This window comes from Mya arenaria, chromosome 8 (genome assembly GCF_026914265.1).
Source record: "Mya arenaria isolate MELC-2E11 chromosome 8, ASM2691426v1".
Classification (NCBI taxonomy): domain Eukaryota; kingdom Metazoa; phylum Mollusca; class Bivalvia; order Myida; family Myidae; genus Mya; species Mya arenaria.
Window position 1 is genome coordinate 12,922,413 of NC_069129.1, and position 19,237 is coordinate 12,941,649.

General features: G+C 33.8%; 1 protein-coding gene across 2 annotated transcripts in view; it reads left to right on the top strand.

Moving 5' to 3' along the window:
- Nucleotides 1-19,237, top strand: part of LOC128242362 (uncharacterized) — a 43,229-nt gene that overhangs the window by 5,847 nt on the left and 18,145 nt on the right. The window contains exon 1 of one of the 2 annotated variants that reach the window (XM_052959489.1): nt 1,236-1,315. The exons of the other annotated variant lie outside the window; for it this stretch is intronic. Within the exon in view, the coding sequence (XP_052815449.1) occupies nt 1,282-1,315 (34 nt within the window). The 5' untranslated portion in view covers nt 1,236-1,281. Of the gene's footprint in view, nt 1-1,235; nt 1,316-19,237 lie in introns of those variants that run through there. 2 annotated transcript variants of the gene reach the window in all.

Sequence of the window (19,237 nt, forward strand, 5' to 3'; positions counted from 1 at the left end):
TACCGCCCTTGTCAACTTTGGAGTTTATCAGGCTAACGGCGATGCCCATCGATTTCTCCTCGCCTTGCAATAGTAGCGTTAAGATAGGCTTGTTTAGCAATTATAAACGTATTGGACGGATGGCTAAAAGGCAGATAATAAAATAAAGAATTTATCAGGGTGATATTTTTAAACCGTATTTTTATTATAAGTTTCGATTGCAAATTTCAGTTTTGGACGATTTTAGAACTATCCATAGTTGAGTATAGCTATTCTACAGGGGAACACGAGTTGATAAAGTACTGAAATCTGAAATCATTTCTGATAAACTTACTAGTCTTAAATCTTATAATCCGTGACGCTTTGAAGTCTATAATTGATTAAGATATTTAATTAATGCCATTTTCACACCTTAATTTGATGGGAGAGATTATGTCCGCCTTGAAAAATTGATTTGGGGGGGGGGGGGATTATGTACCTATACAAAAATGAGCGGGAGGGATTTTGTCTGGGGCGGATTTTTGTCCGCCTCCCCTATTCACATAGAAATGTCGGAAGATGAGGAAACTCTGACCTTAAGATTAAGTTGTTTTTTAATGAAAAGGGCGACTGGATATACTTTTATACTTTAAACCAGCATTCTGAGGCTACGTTTGTTTGTAGAATATTCCGCATGTAGAGTTTGTCTAATAAACATGTAAGACCAGGGGTGGTATTCTAAATTCAACTTAAGTTAATCTTATGGTCAAATTTCATTCACTCTATTGGTCAGTTACTTATAACAAGTAATCCGATTAGCTAAATTGTTCTTCGATCCAGGTAAGACCAATATTGAATACCAGCCCAAGTTACAATACAAAATTGTTGTTATTTTACAATAGAAGACCTAGTGACCTACTTTCTGAGCAGTCATGGACTAGATTATAATTTGACCTCATTTTTAAGTTTGAAGACAAACATTCAAAGCAAGTTGCATGAAGATTGGGTAGAAATGTACGGTATAACAATATATAACAGTTTTATTATTTTATTGATCAATTTGAACATTCGATCGAGTGACCTGCCGTGGATCTGTAAGTCAGTATTGGTTCATACCAAGGAATTATACGATAGCATGGAAGCTGATTATAACAAGCAGCACTTTCTAAGACGTACGAGTGGATTAATTTTAATATCAATCGGGTAGCTTCCAATATTTTCCAATATTCATCCTTACTCATTCCAACTAATCGCTTTATTTAGTCTGGGCGGCATTAAACACACACGTACATTTGTTGAAAACTTAATTGCTTTGAGTTCAACATGGAAACTGGCGGATTTACTTTGCTTCTTTTTGGTGAGTATTTATACTCATTAAAAATATAAATTAAATCTTAAACTTGATATTTAAAAACAAAATGTGAGGCTCTTTTACTGCTCAATTCTAATATATACATCTTAAAAACTGAAAAAAATATAATGCATATTGCCTGGAAACGTGGACTTTTTTAATAATTCAAATTTAATTTCACATAGAACGTAGAAACTCCACATTTAATACATATAACATATCCTATATAATTCCTGCAATTTTCAGAGCAAAATATAGAATTTTCGCTAAATTACAATCATATTACGATAAATGGTTGAACCCGACCGGCGCAGTTCAGTGACGTCAATGACGTTGCGCTCATAAAGCGTCATATTTTATTAGTTTACCAACCAACAATGACGCATGGCGCCTACTCAACTGCATATACTTGTATTATGATAAACATAAATAAATAGAAAAAAATAAAATAATAATAATAACAATAATAATAATAATAATTAGTATTATTAATTATTTAATAAAATAACGCCTGCAAAGTAATCCGGTTCATTTATTGTTCACCTTCCTATGCAAATCTTTGCAGAAATGTTTTTGAATAACGCATACGTTTTTCTCTCTTGTCCTTTCATAGCAATTGAGGCACCAATCTCGCAAAAACTTTTCGCACGCCTAAATCTTCTCTTAAAGCCCTTTGGACTTCCGTACCCTGTCCCGACTATGCTTGCTACAACGTGCTGTCAAACGGCGATCCCCTCTGATGACGTTCTTCACCGACGTCGAAAACATCGTGCCTCCTGTCTTTTTCTGTCCCTTTTCTTTATCGTCTTCTATGGAATATCATTATTCTCTTAAATGTTAATGCCAGTTAAATACTAATGAACGGCACAAATACTAATGTTGCTTCATTTCCACCTCAACCATCATTATCATAATCTGTGTCCGTGTATTCCCCAATTCAACGCAAAACTTCATTGTCTCGCGCTTTTTCAAAAACTGATGACGAGATGTTGTATCCCAGACTGTGCTTGTAATCAAGTCAGAATATTACGACTTTTAAACGGAAATGACGTCAGAAATTTGAAAAGTATATTTCTATGAAGTCACATTCGGAACTCCTCGGCCATTTTATCGAAAACAACCTCGGATGTATTTGGAAGGTTTACACACTCAAAAAGTGGTACGTTTAAGTCCGCTGCAAGTAGATCGCGTAGTAATTTTATTTAGCAGTTAAACTTTGTGACTTAACTCTTGGGATTCTTCATTATGTTTGCTATAATACAATTCAATGACAATAAATTTAAACTTAGATCAATAAATACAACTCTAAAACACTACATTTAACTAATGATATAATTCAAAATTTTACGAACTACTTCAACAGATGTACCGGCATACATCCGAGGTTGTTTTCGATAAAATGGCCGAGGAGCTCCGAATGATGAAGTCAGTGTTTAATATGACGTAATTTTGCGGAATTTCATAGAAAAACATGGAAGAAAAGCATGTTGTAAGAGATACATAAAACGTTTGTGAACGTACATTTAAGACGGTGCGCCGACCATCCGTTCCTGTTATATAAGAACCCGTTATTTTTTCAATACTCATAAATGTTACAGATCTAAATTTCATACCGTCTATGCAGAATACTTCAAATAAGATATGCATGAATTTTAAAATGATTTGGACGAAAAATATAGAAAATATGTAAGAAGTCCACGTAATTCTGGTTCACCCCTCGTATATAGATTGTTTTCGCCACATCCCCGTAGACACAAAAATGGACAGAATGTGTGACACACATACGCCAGGCCGAGAAACGAACTGCGGTAGACTAGGTGGGCAGTGTGTACGATAACCAATATGACAATGGTGTCAAACAAAACACAACACAACACAAAAAATAGATAGCGTGAAGATGTCAAACATTTTGCCTGTATTGGGATTTGAACCAACATAAAGTTTTCCTTGTTGAAAGCCCACTCTCTGAGTTGGATATTAGCTTGTTCTGCTGTTGTTTGTTGATGATATAGCTCTTCTTTTTTTTTAAAAAAAGACTGTTAGTTAACCAAGTCAATTAGATTGTGAGTATCATGTTCATTCAAATGAGGACTGAAAATTATTACAAATAAAACCAAAATATGTATATTGAAAAAAAAAAGAACTTCAACCAGAAATACGCGTTCTGCTGTCGAAGTCTAGTCCCTAGAGGTATTTGTGTGCATTTTATTGTCCATAGCGTTTCTTGGTATATTTGTGTCCGGGGATGTCTGAAGTTCATTTTTAGCGAGTGTGGACAGCTGGCATCCCCCAGGTTACCATGGTAACCAAGACAACAGCCAAGATGTCCGCCGTTTTCTTAAACCATGACTAGTCTTACAGTATTTATTATAACTATTTAACATAAACATTTATTGACTTAAATGTTTGAACTAAGTTATGCACATATGCTAAGCTTTCTAACACATTGACCATGAAGGTCAGCAAAGGTAAAGGTCAAGGTCATTTTAAGGTCGAAATGTTAAAAAGTGCTAAAATATCAGTTATTTACCTCAATTTGTTTTTAATCATTTACAAACAAATGCAATAATGCATTTAAAGAGCATATCTAAATAATATGTTATCATTTCCCATCATAATAAGCCAAAAGAGAACCGCATAAGATATTCTGGTAAGATACACCAAACTATGATGTACCACCTCCTTATATCGACTTTTCTGAACAATTTCTAATTGTATTATAAATCAACAAATAATATTCATTAAAAACAAATTTGGCAATTAAATGATTTAATTTATATGTATACATCAATACTTTAAATTCTTATAAATGAATGATCTGTGGCAATGTATGGCGTGTGGAGTGTTGCAAAATTATATAAAAAATATTTGTTCAATAAATTATATTTATGTTCTAAAAAAACGGTCGGGTGATTTACCGAAGCACCGAAATCCTGGTAAATACCGAAATCCCACTTCATTTTCATAGGTATAAATCGTCTTCTTTTATACGCCCGGATTTAATACTTTATTGTGTTCGAATGTTGTATGCCGTAATTGTTGGAGGTTGGAGAGGGATGGAGAAGTCGGAGGAGGGTGGGGGTGGGGGTCGTGGGGACTAAAACCTGGGACCCCCTTTCATTTACATAAGTTTATACAAAAGAATAGTATGCTAGGAGGTTCGTACGGCGGGGCTTCAAAACTGCATTGTTATTGAGTGGGTTGTATGCTGTATTTCTTGGTGGCTGGCGAGGGGTGGGGGAGTCGGAGTAGTTGGGGTGGGGCAGGGAGTGATTAAAATCCGGGAACCCCATTCATATTTCTAAATACATACAAAAGAGTATGCAGTATAGTTTAAAACTGTATTGTGTTTAAGTGGGTTGTATGTCGTTGTTGAGGTTGGTTGGAGAGTGGTGGGGGAGTCAGAGGAGGGGGTGGTGGCTACGAATAAGTCTCAAATACTACTTTCCGATACTTCATTTCAAAGTGTGGAGGTAATAGATGGTAGGGATCATACTTTACTTACAATAGAGTCTGCGAGGTGGTTTGTGTGCCGTAGTTGTTGGTGGTTTGAGATGCGTGGGGAAGTCGGAGGAATTGGGGGTGGCTATGAAGAAGTCTCAATTAAATCATACTTTCACATACTTCATTTCAAAGTGTAGAGGTAAAGGAGGGTAGGGCTCGTACCTTACATACAAAAGAGTATGCGAGGGTGTGTACGCCGATATTTAATACTTCATTTTGGTCGTGACCTGTATGCCAAAGTTGTTGGGGTGGAGAGGGGTGTAGAAGACGGGCGAGGGGGAGGGCTAAATCCCGGGAAGTCGTTTCAATTTCATATATATGTTAATGTTTTAACGACTAGTTCAATATCACATTTTATATTTGTTTGATTGCTTCTCGTATTTATAGTATGTCGTATATTGATTGGTTTAAAGGTGTCTTACCTTTTATTGATATTGCCTGTAATAAGTTATCCGTTTATTTCGTTGTAAAGCGCCTTTGAACGTGTGTATCGAAAGGGTGCTATATAAAGTTTACGAATAAAAATATTAAATGTGTATTGTGAACAAGTTGTGTGTCGAGAAAGGTGAATCATTGGTATCAAGCGGGAGTTGATTATACAATTGTCATTATGTGTATCATAACGATTTGTATAATGTGTCTCAACTGTTATGAGGAATCGCTTGGTATGTTTCATTGCACAATCTCGTGAGGAATGAAATGCAAATTATACAATTTCACTTAAATACCATCACTGCACGTAAATACGAATCATCAACATCATTTTAACATTGGTCATGATAGGAAAGTGTACTTAATCAATAAAGGCATAATATTAGATTTTATATCGTAAAGCATACCATTTAAATACATACATGCAATACTCGTCTCAATATCGATATGGACATGTCATTGTGAGATATTGTACCATGTCTGTTACCTATCAGTAATGACAGCCCGCTGTGACAGATTCTTATCGTGCGGTCAGTACTTGGAACCATGCTGTCACTGAGTACTATATTACGATGTGTATTAAACACCAATGGCGTTCTGGTTCAAAACGGAATGCTCCTGTTAACCAGAAATTAAATCTTGTATTTACACGAAGGTAACAAGTAAGAGTACGCGGTGTATGAAAGAAATATCGGAAGTCTGAATATTTATTTCTTAGTGCAATGCAGTCCAATAGTACATTGCACGTCAGTGTTTACGATATTAAAGAAATTCAATACAATACACCACTGAGGGACCGAGGCGTAAGCCGAGGTCAGTTCACCTTCGGGGGCTGAGTAGGCGGTTATTATAATGCCATACGTCCCGAAGTGATGTATTATATAAAAGAGGATGATCTTAAGCGAAGTGATATTGTTACTTTTTCGACCATATGAGAGCGTTCAGTTATGGCAAGATTAATGTGGACTTGAATTGGACCAAAGATTTATATTATATGGCTTTATTTTTTTCTAATTTAGATGGAAAACAGATTGTTCATTCACCGTGCCATATCCAGGCCACACCACGAGGAGGCGCTCTCGTCATGGCCCACGCCCCACCCCACCCCAAACCCACCCTCATTTAGTTGATGAAGTTTCAGCCTTTCAACACATTTCCTAATTTGTTACATACTACAGCTTCAGAGAACATTGAAATGCAACAGCATAAAATAATTTGGCTGATTGAAAGTAACCTCCCTCACTTATTGACTTTCATTTCGTATTATATCAAGACGGACTGCTTATGCAGTGTTAAAAATATTCATTAATTAATCCCGAAAGAAATCGATACGTTATTTTGAAATAATCATCCGATTCTGCGAGAACAGTTTAGTTGCCAAAACATTTACGGGAATGACCGTAAAGTGATGTTCGAATTAAAGGTAATTAACAACCGTCTTGCCACTATGACAGTACTCGTGAACTGTACCTTGTTTGTTTTATTGACCTATCTAGCACACAAAATACAGTTTTAAACCATACTGCATACTCTTTTTCTACTTAGAAATATTAATGGGGTTCCCGGATTTTAATAAATCCCTGCCCCGTCCCCAACTACTACGACTCACCCACCCCTCGCCAACCACCAAGAAATACAGCATACAACCCACTAAATAACAATGCAGTTTTGAAGCCCTAGCATACTATTCTTGTGTATGAACTTATGTAAATGAAAGGGGGTCCCAGGTTTTAGTCCCCACGACCCCCACCCCACCCTCCTCCGACTTCTCCATCCCTCTCCAACCTCCAACAATTACGGCATACAACATTCGAACACAATGAAGTATTAAATCCGGGCGTATAAAAGAAGACGATTTATACCTATGAAAATGAAGTGGGATTTCGGTATTTACCAGGATTTCGGTGCTTCGGTAAATCCACTTCGGTATTTCGGTAAATCCACCGACCGTTTTTTTAGAACATAAATATATTTTATGAACAATTATTTTTTTCTATTTATTGTCCATATATATTTTTTTATTGTCAATTTATATTTTTTATTGTCCATATATATTTTTTTTATTGTCAATAAATATTTGTTATTGTCCATATATATATTTTCTATTGTCCATATATATTTGAATTGGCCATATATATTTTTTATTGTCCATATATTTTTTTGTAAACCTCATAAATATTTTTTTTAGAACATAAATATAATTTATTGAACAAATATTTTTTTTATATAATTTTGCAACACTCCACACGCCATAGCAATGTACGAGTATCATGTATGAAGCATTTAACTTGAGAATAAATTACAGTTAAGGTCCTTTAAAGATTATACACCACCTGTATTGGCATTAATAGTTTAGTGACAATCAGTGGATTTTGGTTTCTCAAGTATATGGAGCTGGTGTGATTAATTGCAAACACGTGTTGAATATCGAGAAATCCAAGATGGCGTCAAGATGGCCGCCATAACTTGCAATTTCAATTAAAACATTATATTGGAATGCGACAGTAATCAATAAAATATAGGGGTGAATATTCACATCGATATATTACTTCTTCTATACTGAATTTCAAATTGACACGTACCATTGACCACTTCAAGGTCAAGGTCAATGTCTTTCAAGGTTGAAGTATGAAAAATACCTCAAATTTGAATATAATTATCGTTTGTTTTTTGTGGCAGAAATGTAAACTGTTCCCTCATTTAAAAAAATAGGGTTACATTTTCAGATTATTTCTTAAAGCTGCACTCTCACAGATTGTCAGATTCGACACTTTTTAAAAGAAAAATGTCATTGAATTGGCTCATTTTGGCGTCAATGCCTTGGTCAACTGCCGGAAATTTCATTTTTCTTAAAATGTTAGTAACGCTTTAAGCCATAACATATCTTTTTTTAACATAGATATGATAAACTGAGAATTGATCTTTTGTCAGCAGTCTCATATTACTGGTTTTCAGACATTTATGCAGAAAATGGCTCATTTAAAGAAAAAAATCAAAAAAAAAAAATCAAAACGATAAATCTATGAGAGTGCAGCTTTCCATGCTTTCAATGCCATTAAAACGTGCCGAAGGTTGTCGAAAGGTTGCTATAACAATAGTTGTATGGCAAATTTTGCTAGCCTAAATTGGTGACACTCAAAAGTGCAACAGCACGGGATGTATCTTTTATACAATGTGCTTTTGGTTAGCATACATTACTGACTTCTTCAAGGTCATTTGAAGGTAAAATAATGTTTTTAATTAATTTGAATTTGATTTCATAAGATGTTGTAGAAACGTTATGGGCTATTTAGTTTAACAGTGAACCATTTTAAGTTTTTGTGAAAGCAGCTAGGCGTGGGGTCATCCTAATACATGTTACCAAAAACAGGTTGCTCCAAAGAGGCTTTTATATGACATTGTAACTGTTTCACTTTAAAATATGCATACTAAGGAATAGAGGATGACTGTTTTGTAATGAACTTAATAATATTGATATACAAAACTAAGCAATTCAAAATCAAGGTCGAAATGATCATTTGAATTTCAAAATGCGAATATACATCACTATTCTTGACTGGATTTCATTTGAAAAAAAAATGATAATTAAAATCAAAGAGCATTTTGAATCATATATCATCTCTTTTTCCGTATAAAAAAAGGGTTTTATTGCAATTTACCTCACTTTACCTCATCCAGTGCTTAACAAACTACATGTATACTATTTGTGTAAATTTTACAAAAATCCATTCAGTCGGAAGTTAACCACTCTACAAGTTAATCCAGTGATTTACCGACCAAGTCTGTAAACAGTTTGGAACCAACAACCCCAAAGTAGTTTGGCTCATGTTTAATGTATAAGTGTTGAGCAAACCATTAAATGTTTCTTCCTAAGCCTACCGAGTGCCTTCTAAGTGCCAAGCCAATTCGAAATTGTCTGTTTTAGATACAATGGGTACTCAACAACTTTTATTAAGAGCTCAATACTCCCTTCTAATTTGTTTGGTCAAGCCTACTCATTATTAAAACCCCAGAAAGGTTCTACCAAGGCCAACCCAGAGCTTAATCAATCACATTTTGTCTACTACCAATCCTAATTGGCCACGTAGTCATCAACGACTGGCTCTGTTAAAGACTGCATTGTATTCAATAAACATAGTATTACTTAGTTTTGAGTTAAACATGCCATTAATAGGAGTCTTTCGAGCCGATAAAGTATTAAATGAACCACAGCTTCGCTATATGGAGACTTTTTAGTGCCTAACAAATCCAAAAAGATTATATCGAAGTAAATTTAGTGCCTAGTAAATCTCATTGAAGCTTCAATAAAACTCATATAGTGTGAAGCTCTAGAAAAGCCAACACAGTGCCAAATAGACCATATGTTGACAACCATAAAGCCCCTCAAGCGCCAAACAAACACATATGCAACTCTAGTTCAAATAACTGGGTGTCTTACATAACACATGTTGGTACCATAAAAGTCATTAAGAGCCAAAGAACAACATATGCAACTCTAGTTAAGACTACTCAGTGTCTTACATACCACATGTTGGCACCATAAAAACCCATTTAGAGCCAAACTAACGCATAGTTATACAACTGCAATAAAGACTACTCAGTGCCTAACATACGATATGTTAGCATCCATAAAGCCCATTTAGAGCCAAAGAAAAACATGCAACTCTAATATAGACTACTCAGTGCCTAACATACGATATGTAAGCAACCATAAAGCCCATTTAGAGCCAAAGAAAAACATGCAACTCTAATATAAACTACTCAGTGCCTAACATACGATATGTTAGCAACCATTAAGCCCATTTAGAGCCAAAATAAAATGCAACTCTAATATAGACTACTCAGTGCCTAACATACGATATGTTAGCATCCATAAAGCCCATTTAGAGCCAAAGAAAAACATGCAACTCTTATATAGACTACTCAGTGCCTAACATACGATATGTAAGCAACCATAAAGCCCATTTAGAGCCAAAGAAAAACATGCAACTCTAATATAGACTACTCAGTGCCTAACATACGATATGTTAGCACCCACAAAGCCCATTTAGAGCCAAAGAAAAACATGCAACTCTAATATAGACTACTCAGTGCCTACCATACGATATGTTAGCAGCCATAAAGCCCATTTAGAGCCAAAGAAAAACATGCAACTCTAATATAGACTACTCGGTGCCTAACATACGATATGTTAGCATCCATAAAGCCGATTTAGAGCCAAAGAAAAACATGCAACTCTAATATAGACTACTCAGTGCCTAACATACGATATGTTAGCAACCATAAAGCCCATTTAGAGCCAAAGAAAAACATGCAACTCTAATATAGACTAGTCAGTGCCTAACATACGATATGTTAACATCCATAAAGCCCATTTAGAGCCAAAGAAAAACATCCAACTCTAATCTAGACTACTCAGTGCCTAACATACGATATGTTAGCATCCATAAAGCCCATTTAGAGCCAAAGAAAAACATGCAACTCTAATATAGACTACTCAGTGCCTAACATACGATATGTTAACATCCATAAAGCCCATTTAGAGCCAAAGAAAAACATGCAACTCTAATATAGACTACTCAGTGCCTAACATACGATATGTTAGCAACCATAAAGCCCATTTAGAGCCAAAGAAAAACATGCAACTCTAATATAGACTACTCAGTGCCTAACATACGATATGTTTGCAATCATAAAGCCCATTTAGAGCCAAAGAAAAACATGCAACTCTAATATAGACTACTCAGTGCCTAACATACGATATGTTAGCATCCATAAAGCCCATTTAGAGCCAAAGAAAAACATGCAACTCTAATATAGACTACTCAGTGCCTAACATACGATATGTTAGCATCCATAAAGCCCATTTAGAGCCAAAGAAAAACATGCAACTCTAATATAGACTACTCGGTGCCTAACATACGATATGTTAGCAACCATAAAGCCCATTTAGAGCCAAAGAAAAATATGCAACTCTAATATAGACTACTCAGTGCCTAAAATACGATATGTTAGCAACCATAAAGCCCATTTAGAGCCAAACAAACAAATACGCAACTCTAGTTCAAACTGCTTAGTGTCTTGCATACTACATGTTAGCACCATTAAAGCCATTTAGAACCAAACAAACACATATGCAACTCTAGTTAAGACACCTCATGTCTGACATACCACATGTTCGCACCATAAAGGCAATTTAAAGACAAACGAACACATATACAATTCTTTGGCAACCATAAAGCCCATTTAGAGCCAAACAAACACATATGCAATTCTTATTTAGACTACTCAGTGCCTAATAAACCACATGTTGGCAGCAATAAAGCCAATTTGGAGCCATACAAACCCATTTGCACCTCTATTTAATGAAGCAAACGTAGTGCCATAACAATCACATTCTGGCATATAGGTTATGTGTTATCAAATTGTAAGCCTTATTAATCGGGTCGTGGTCGCACATTGTGGCACCAACATGTTGGTGTTAAGTTTTTGTGAAAGCAGCTAGGCATGGGGTCATCCTAATACATGTTACCAGAAACAGGTTGCTCCAAAGAGGCTTTTATATGACATTGTAACTGTTTCACTTTAAAATATGCATCTTAAGGAATAGAGGATGACTGTTTTGTAATGAACTTCATAATATTGATATACAAAACTAAGCAATTCAAAATCAAGGTCGAAATGATCATTTGAATTTCAAAATGCGAATATACATCACTATGTTTGACTGGATTTCATTTGAAAAACAAAATTGATAATTAAAATCAAAGAGCATTTTGAATCATATATCATCTCTTTTTCCGTATAAAAAATTAAGATTTATTGCAATTTACCTCACTTTACCTCATCCAGTGCTTAACAAACTACATGTATACTATTTGTGTAAATTTTACAAAAATCCATTCAGTCGGAAGTTAACCACTCTACAAGTTAATCCAGTGATTTACCGACCAAGTCTGTAAACAGTTTGGAACCAACAACCCCAAAGTAGTTTGGCTCATGTTTAATGTATAAGTGTTGAGCAAACCATTAAATGTTTCTTCCTAAGCCTACCGAGTGCCTTCTAAGTGCCAAGCCAATTCGAAATTGTCTGTTTTAGATACAATGGGTACTCAACAACTTTTATTAAGAGCTCAATACTCCCTTCTAATTTGTTCGGTCAAGCCTACTCATTATTAAAACCCCAGAAAGGTTCTACCAAGGCCAACCCAGAGCTTAATCAATCACATTTTGTCTACTAACAATCCTAATTGGCCACGTTGTCATCAACGACTGGCTCTGTTAAAGACTGCATTGTATTCAATAAACATTTTATTACTTAGTTTTGAGTTAAACATGCCATTAATAGGAGTCTTTCGAGCCGATAAAGTATTAAATGAACCACAGCTTCGCTATATGGAGACTTTTTAGTGCCTAACAAATCCAAAAAGATTATATCGAAGTAAATTTAGTGCCTAGTAAATCTCATTGAAGCTTCAATAAAACTCATATAGTGTGAAGCTATAGAAAAGCCAATACAGTGCCAAATAGACCATATGTTGACAACCATAAAGCCCCTCAAGCGCCAAACAAACATATATGCAACTCTAGTTCAGATAACTGGGTGTCTTGCATACCACATGTTGGCACCATAAAAACCCATTTAGAGCCAAACTAACGCATAGTTATACAACTGCAATAAAGACTACTCAGTGCCTAACATACGATATGTTAGCATCCATAAAGCCCATTTAGAGCCAAAGAAAAACATGCATTTCTAATATAGACTACTCAGTGCCTAACATACGATATGTTAGCATCCATAAAGCCCATTTATAGCCAAAGAAAAACATGCAACTCTAATATAGACTACTCAGTGCCTAACATACGATATGTAAGCAACCATAAAGCCCATTTAGAGCCAAAGAAAAACATGCAACTCTAATATAGACTACTCAGTGCCTAACATACGATATGTTAGCACCCACAAAGCCCATTTAGAGCCAAAGAAAAACATGCAACTCTAATATAGACTACTCAGTGCCTAACATACGATATGTTAGCATCCATAAAGCCCATTTAGAGCCAAAGAAAAACATGCAACTCTAATATAGACTACTCAGTGCCTAACATACGATATGTTAGCATCCATAAAGCCCATTTAGAGCCAAAGAAAAACATGCAACTCTAATATAGACTACTCAGTGCCTAACATACGATATGTAAGCATCCATAAAGCCCATTTAGAGCCAAAGAAAAACATGCAACTCTAATATAGACTACTCAGTGCCTAACATACGATATGTAAGCATCCATAAAGCCCATTTAGAGCCAAAGAAAAACATGCAACTCTAATATAGACTACTCAGTGCCTAACATACGATATGTTAGCAGCCATAAAGTCCATTTAGAGCCAAAGAAAAACATGCAACTCTAATATAGACTACTCAGTGCCTAACATACGATATGTAAGCATCCATAAAGTCCATTTAGAGCCAAATAAACATGCAACTCTAATATAGACTACTCAGTGCCTAACATGCGGTATGTTAGCAACCATAAAGCCCATTTAGAGCCAAAGAAAAACATGCAACTCTAATATAGACTACTCAGTGCCTAACATACGATATGTAAGCAACCATAAAGCCCATTTAGAGCCAAAGAAAAACATGCAACTCTAATATAGACTAGTCAGTGCCTAACATACGATATGTTAACATCTATAAAGCCCATTTAGAGCCAAAGAAAAACATGCAACTCTAATATAGACTAGTCAGTGCCTAACATACGATATGTTAGCATCCATAAAGCCCATTTAGAGCCAAAGAAAAACATGCAACTCTAATATAGACTACTCAGTGCCTAACATACGATATGTTAGCAACCATAAAGCCCATTTAGAGCCAAAGAAAAACATGCAACTCTAATATAGACTACTCAGTGCCTAACATACGATATGTTAGCATCCATAAAGCCGATTTAGAGCCAAAGAAAAACATGCAACTCTAATATAGACTACTCAGTGCCTAACATACGATATGTTAGCATCCATAAAGCCCATTTAGAGCCAAAGAAAAACATGCAACTCTAATATAGACTACTCGGTGCCTAAAATACGATATGTTAGCAACCATAAAGCCCATTTAGAGCCAAAGAAAAACATGCAACTCTAATATAGACTACTCGGTGCCTAAAATACGATATGTTAGCAACCATAAAGCCCATTTAGAGCCAAACAAACAAATACGCAACTCTAGTTCAGACTGCTTAGTGTCTTGCATACTACATGTTAGCACCATTAAAGCCATTTAGAACCAAACAAACACATATGCAACTCTAGTTAAGACATCTCATGTCTGACATACCACATGTTCGCACCATAAAGGCAATTTAAAGACAAACGAACACATATACAATTCTTTGGCAACCATAAAGCCCATTTAGAGCCAAACAAACACATATGCAACTCTTATTTAGACTACTCAGTGCCTAATAAACCACATGTTGGCAGCAATAAAGCCAATCTGGAGCCATACAAACCCATTTGCACCTCTATTAAATGAAGCAAACGTAGTGCCATAACAATCACATTCTGGCATATAGGTTATGTGTTATCAAATTGTAAGCCTTATTAATCGGGTCGTGGTCGCACATTGTGGCACCAACATGTTGCAGTATGTCGTGGTATGGCACCAGTTGTTTAAATTAAATCTGGCACTTTTCTCTGATTACTGAAATAATATAACGCACATTTATGACGGCCAGCTCTGTAATCATATTGTGGATGAACATGCCGTGATAAACTTTAAAAAAAAACACTAAAAAGAAGATATAGACACAAAAACGCAACTCTTCGCGAATCTTACAGCAATAACAATTTTGCACTTTGTAATATTACAAATCAATGGTGATTTAATAAATATATATAAACAGATACCCTTTAATATTATTTTGAGTGAAAGACCATACAATTTACAGTTTTTCCACAACTGTTTATCGAAACTAAACACAAACAACTTTGAAAGAAGAAAAGTATACAGAAATTTTGGTACTTCCACCTTGAAATGACCTTGACCTTAACATTGAATAGGTCAATGTCATATTTCACTTTGAAGTAATATCCATGTGAATATTCACTTGTATCCTTTGAAGGATAATTGGCATATTTAACTATAATATTTAATATTAATTTGTAATTTATGGTTGCAATCTAGAATCTTGAGCGCCATCTTGGGCGCCATCTTGGGATTATTGGATTATTTGGTCCGCACCAAGTTTTTGAAGTTTAATGCGCCAGTTTTAAAAAAAAAACACGGAATTTCTGAACAATTTGGAATAAAACACCGCTTAATCTACTTTTGTTGCCTTAAAATCCACTAATTGTCACTCAGGTTTTAATGCCTATTAGAGGTTTAACATTCAGGTGGTATGTAACCTTTAGATGATCTAAATAGTGGACCATCTAAATTTCAATGTTGCATACATGACCATGATCATAATAATTAAATAAGGATCAATGTAAATTGACTTAAACATTAAAATACTAAATAGCCTTGATGGTCTATTGAAACATGTTACTTGTATTATAATATTACAATAGAACATTTTTCAGCAAAAATCAGAATAAGGTGGTGGTACGTAATTGGTTTGTGTTCCCTACCATTACAGCATATGCGGTCCTCTTTTGGATTATTATGATATGAATTAATTACATGTTACAGAATTATGCACTTTGAATGGAAGATTTCATTAATTTGTAAATTGTTCAGAAAAGTCGATATAAGGAGGTGGTACATCATAGTTTGGTGTATCTTACCAGAATATCTTATGCGGTTCTCTTTTGGCTTATTATGATGGGAAATGATAACATATTATTTAGATATGCTCTTTAAATGCATTATTGCATTTGTTTGTAAATGATTAAAAACAATTTGAGGTAAATAACTGGGGGTTTTTTTAGCACTTTTTCACATTTCGACCTTGAAATGACCTTGACCTTTACCTTTGCTGACCTTCATGGTCAGTGTGTTAGAAAGCTTAGCATATGTACATAACTTAGTTTAAACACTTAAGTCAATATGTGTTTGTGTTAAATAGTTATGATAAATATTGAAAGACAAGTCATGTGCTAAGAAACGGCGGTCATCTTCGCTGTTGTCTTGGTTACCACGGTAAACTAGGGGATGCCAGCTGTCCACCCTCGCTTAAAATAAACTTCAGACATCCCCGGACACAAATATACCAAGAAACGCTAAAGACAAAAAAAATGCACACAAATACCTCTAGGGACTGTACTATTATGTGAACAGCCTAAACGTAGTAGCCTACCGCTAGATTTTAAAGGCGCACTGGTTGATGCAAAAAGTATTTTTTTTAATGTAATGCATTCTCATCTGAACTCATTTGACTTTTATGGTAAAAACAAAAAAGTATATGATTTATGTACAGATAAAAAAGTATAAGATAAAAAAGTATATGATTTATGTACAGATAAAAAAGTATATGATTTATGTACAGACAAAAAAGTATATGATTTATGTACAGACAAAAAAGTATATGATTTATGTACAGATAAAAAGTATATGATTTATGTACAGATAAAAAAGTATATGATTTATGTACAGATAAAAAAGTATATGATTTATGTACAAACAAAAAAGTATATGATTTATGTACAGATAAAAAAGTATATGATTAATGTTCAAACAAAAAAGTATATGATTTATGTACAGACAAAAAAGTATATGATTTATGTACAGATAAAAAAGTATATGATTTATGTACAGATAAAAAAGTATATGATTTATGTACAGATAAAAAAGTATATGATTTATGTACAGATAAAAAAGTATATGATTTATGTACAAACAAAAAAGTATATGATTTATGTACAGACAAAAAAGTATATGATTTATGTACAGATAAAAAAGTATATGATTTATGTACAGATAAAAAAGTATATGATTTATGTACAGATAAAAAAGTATATGATTTATGTACAGATAAAAAAGTATATGATTTATGTACAGATAAAAAAGTATATGATTTATGTACAAACAAAAAAGTATATGATTTATGTACAGACAAAAAAGTATATGATTTATGTACAGATAAAAAAGTATATGATTTATGTACAGATAAAAAAGTATATGATTTATGTACAAACAAAAAAGTATATGATTTATGTACAGACAAAAAAGTATATGATTTATGTACAGATAAAAAAGTATATGATTTATGTACAAACAAAAAAGTATATGATTTATGTACAGATAAAAAAGTATATGATTTATGTACAGATAAAAAAGTATATGATTTATGTACAAACAAAAAAGAATATGATTTATGTACAGACAAAAAAGTATATGATTTATGTACAGATAAAAAAGTATATGATTTATGTACAGATAAAAAAGTATATGATTAATGTACAGATAAAAAAGTATATGATTTATGTACAGATAAAAAGTATATGATTTATGTACAAACAAAAAAGTATATGATTTATGTACAGACAAAAAAGTATATGATTTATGTACAGATAAAAAAGTATATGATTTATGTACAGATAAAAAAGTATATGATTTATGTACAGACAAAAAAGTATATGATTTATGTACAGATAAAAAAGTATATGATTTATGTACAGATAAAAAAGTATATGATTTATGTACAGATAAAAAAGTATATGATTTATGTACAAACAAAAAAGTATATGATTTATGTACAGACAAAAAAGTATATGATTTATGTACAGATAAAAAAGTATATGATTTATGTACAGATAAAAAAGTATATGATTTATGTACAGATAAAAAAGTATATGATTTATGTACAAACAAAAAAGTATATGATTTATGTACAGATAAAAAAAGTATATGATTTATGTACAAACAAAAAAGTATATGATTTATGTACAGATAAAAAAGTATATGATTTATGTACAAACAAAAAAGTATATGATTTATGTACAAACAAAAAAGTATATGATTTATGTACAGATAAAAAAGTATATGATTTATGTACAGATAAAAAAGCCCTCTATAAATGGACTTTTTTAATAATAGCTATGTACGCGACCACGTATTCCTAAGGTGAAAACGCACAAATGCATCGCTAATATAGTTTTCGTTCGATTCCCTACATGTAGCTGTACCAATTGATATTAAATGGTTCGGAAGTCTGGTGTATACACGATTTTAAAGATACATATACATTACTGTAAAATAGTGCATGGTGAAAAAAGAAGACCATTAATGGCTGCAACAGCCATGAGCGAGCATGTTGTGCAAGGAACAAGCACCAAAGTACTATTTGAAAGTCGTGAAAACCACAGACTCATTAATGCACTTAGTCCTTGTTAACCATAGAAATATCGAAGTACACAGAATACTGTAAAATCTGAATACCTTTTCATGCTGTTCGTCAAATTAGAAATAAATGATGTATTAGATTTGGCTGGTCCACACTGAAAAAAAACCCTATTCATTTAAGTTTCATTTGTTTCTAGCACTCTTAGTATCTGATTGTCCACAGCCCATTTAAAGGAACTCACTCATGTTTTTGGACCGAAAAATAGTTTTGCGGGTAATGAATCTAACTTAGTGGTGGGAGAATCTTCAAGATCATAAATTATGAAACTGTGCTTAATACCCTCCCTGTCATAGTAAGTATTGTCCATTTCCGTCAATTTTAATATTTTAAAACCATTCAACTACATTTGATTGATCTTATTTATACAAATTCATTCTATAAATATGTTATTGTTATTTGTATTAATGTCTAGTAAAGAAAAGAATACTAAAAACAACATTTTTTTTCAAAATAGATGTACCATGCTAAGAAAATCAGGTAAGATAAATTTCAACTGTTAAGCTGCTTCTTAAGAAAGTCATGGATTGCATCAAAAAGGTCGTTGCAAACGAAATTTGTTGTTGCTAAGGAGGTCCGTGGTTGCTACGGAACATGATGGTTGCTAGGGAATCAGGGTTGTATAAAGAACGTTTAGAGAGA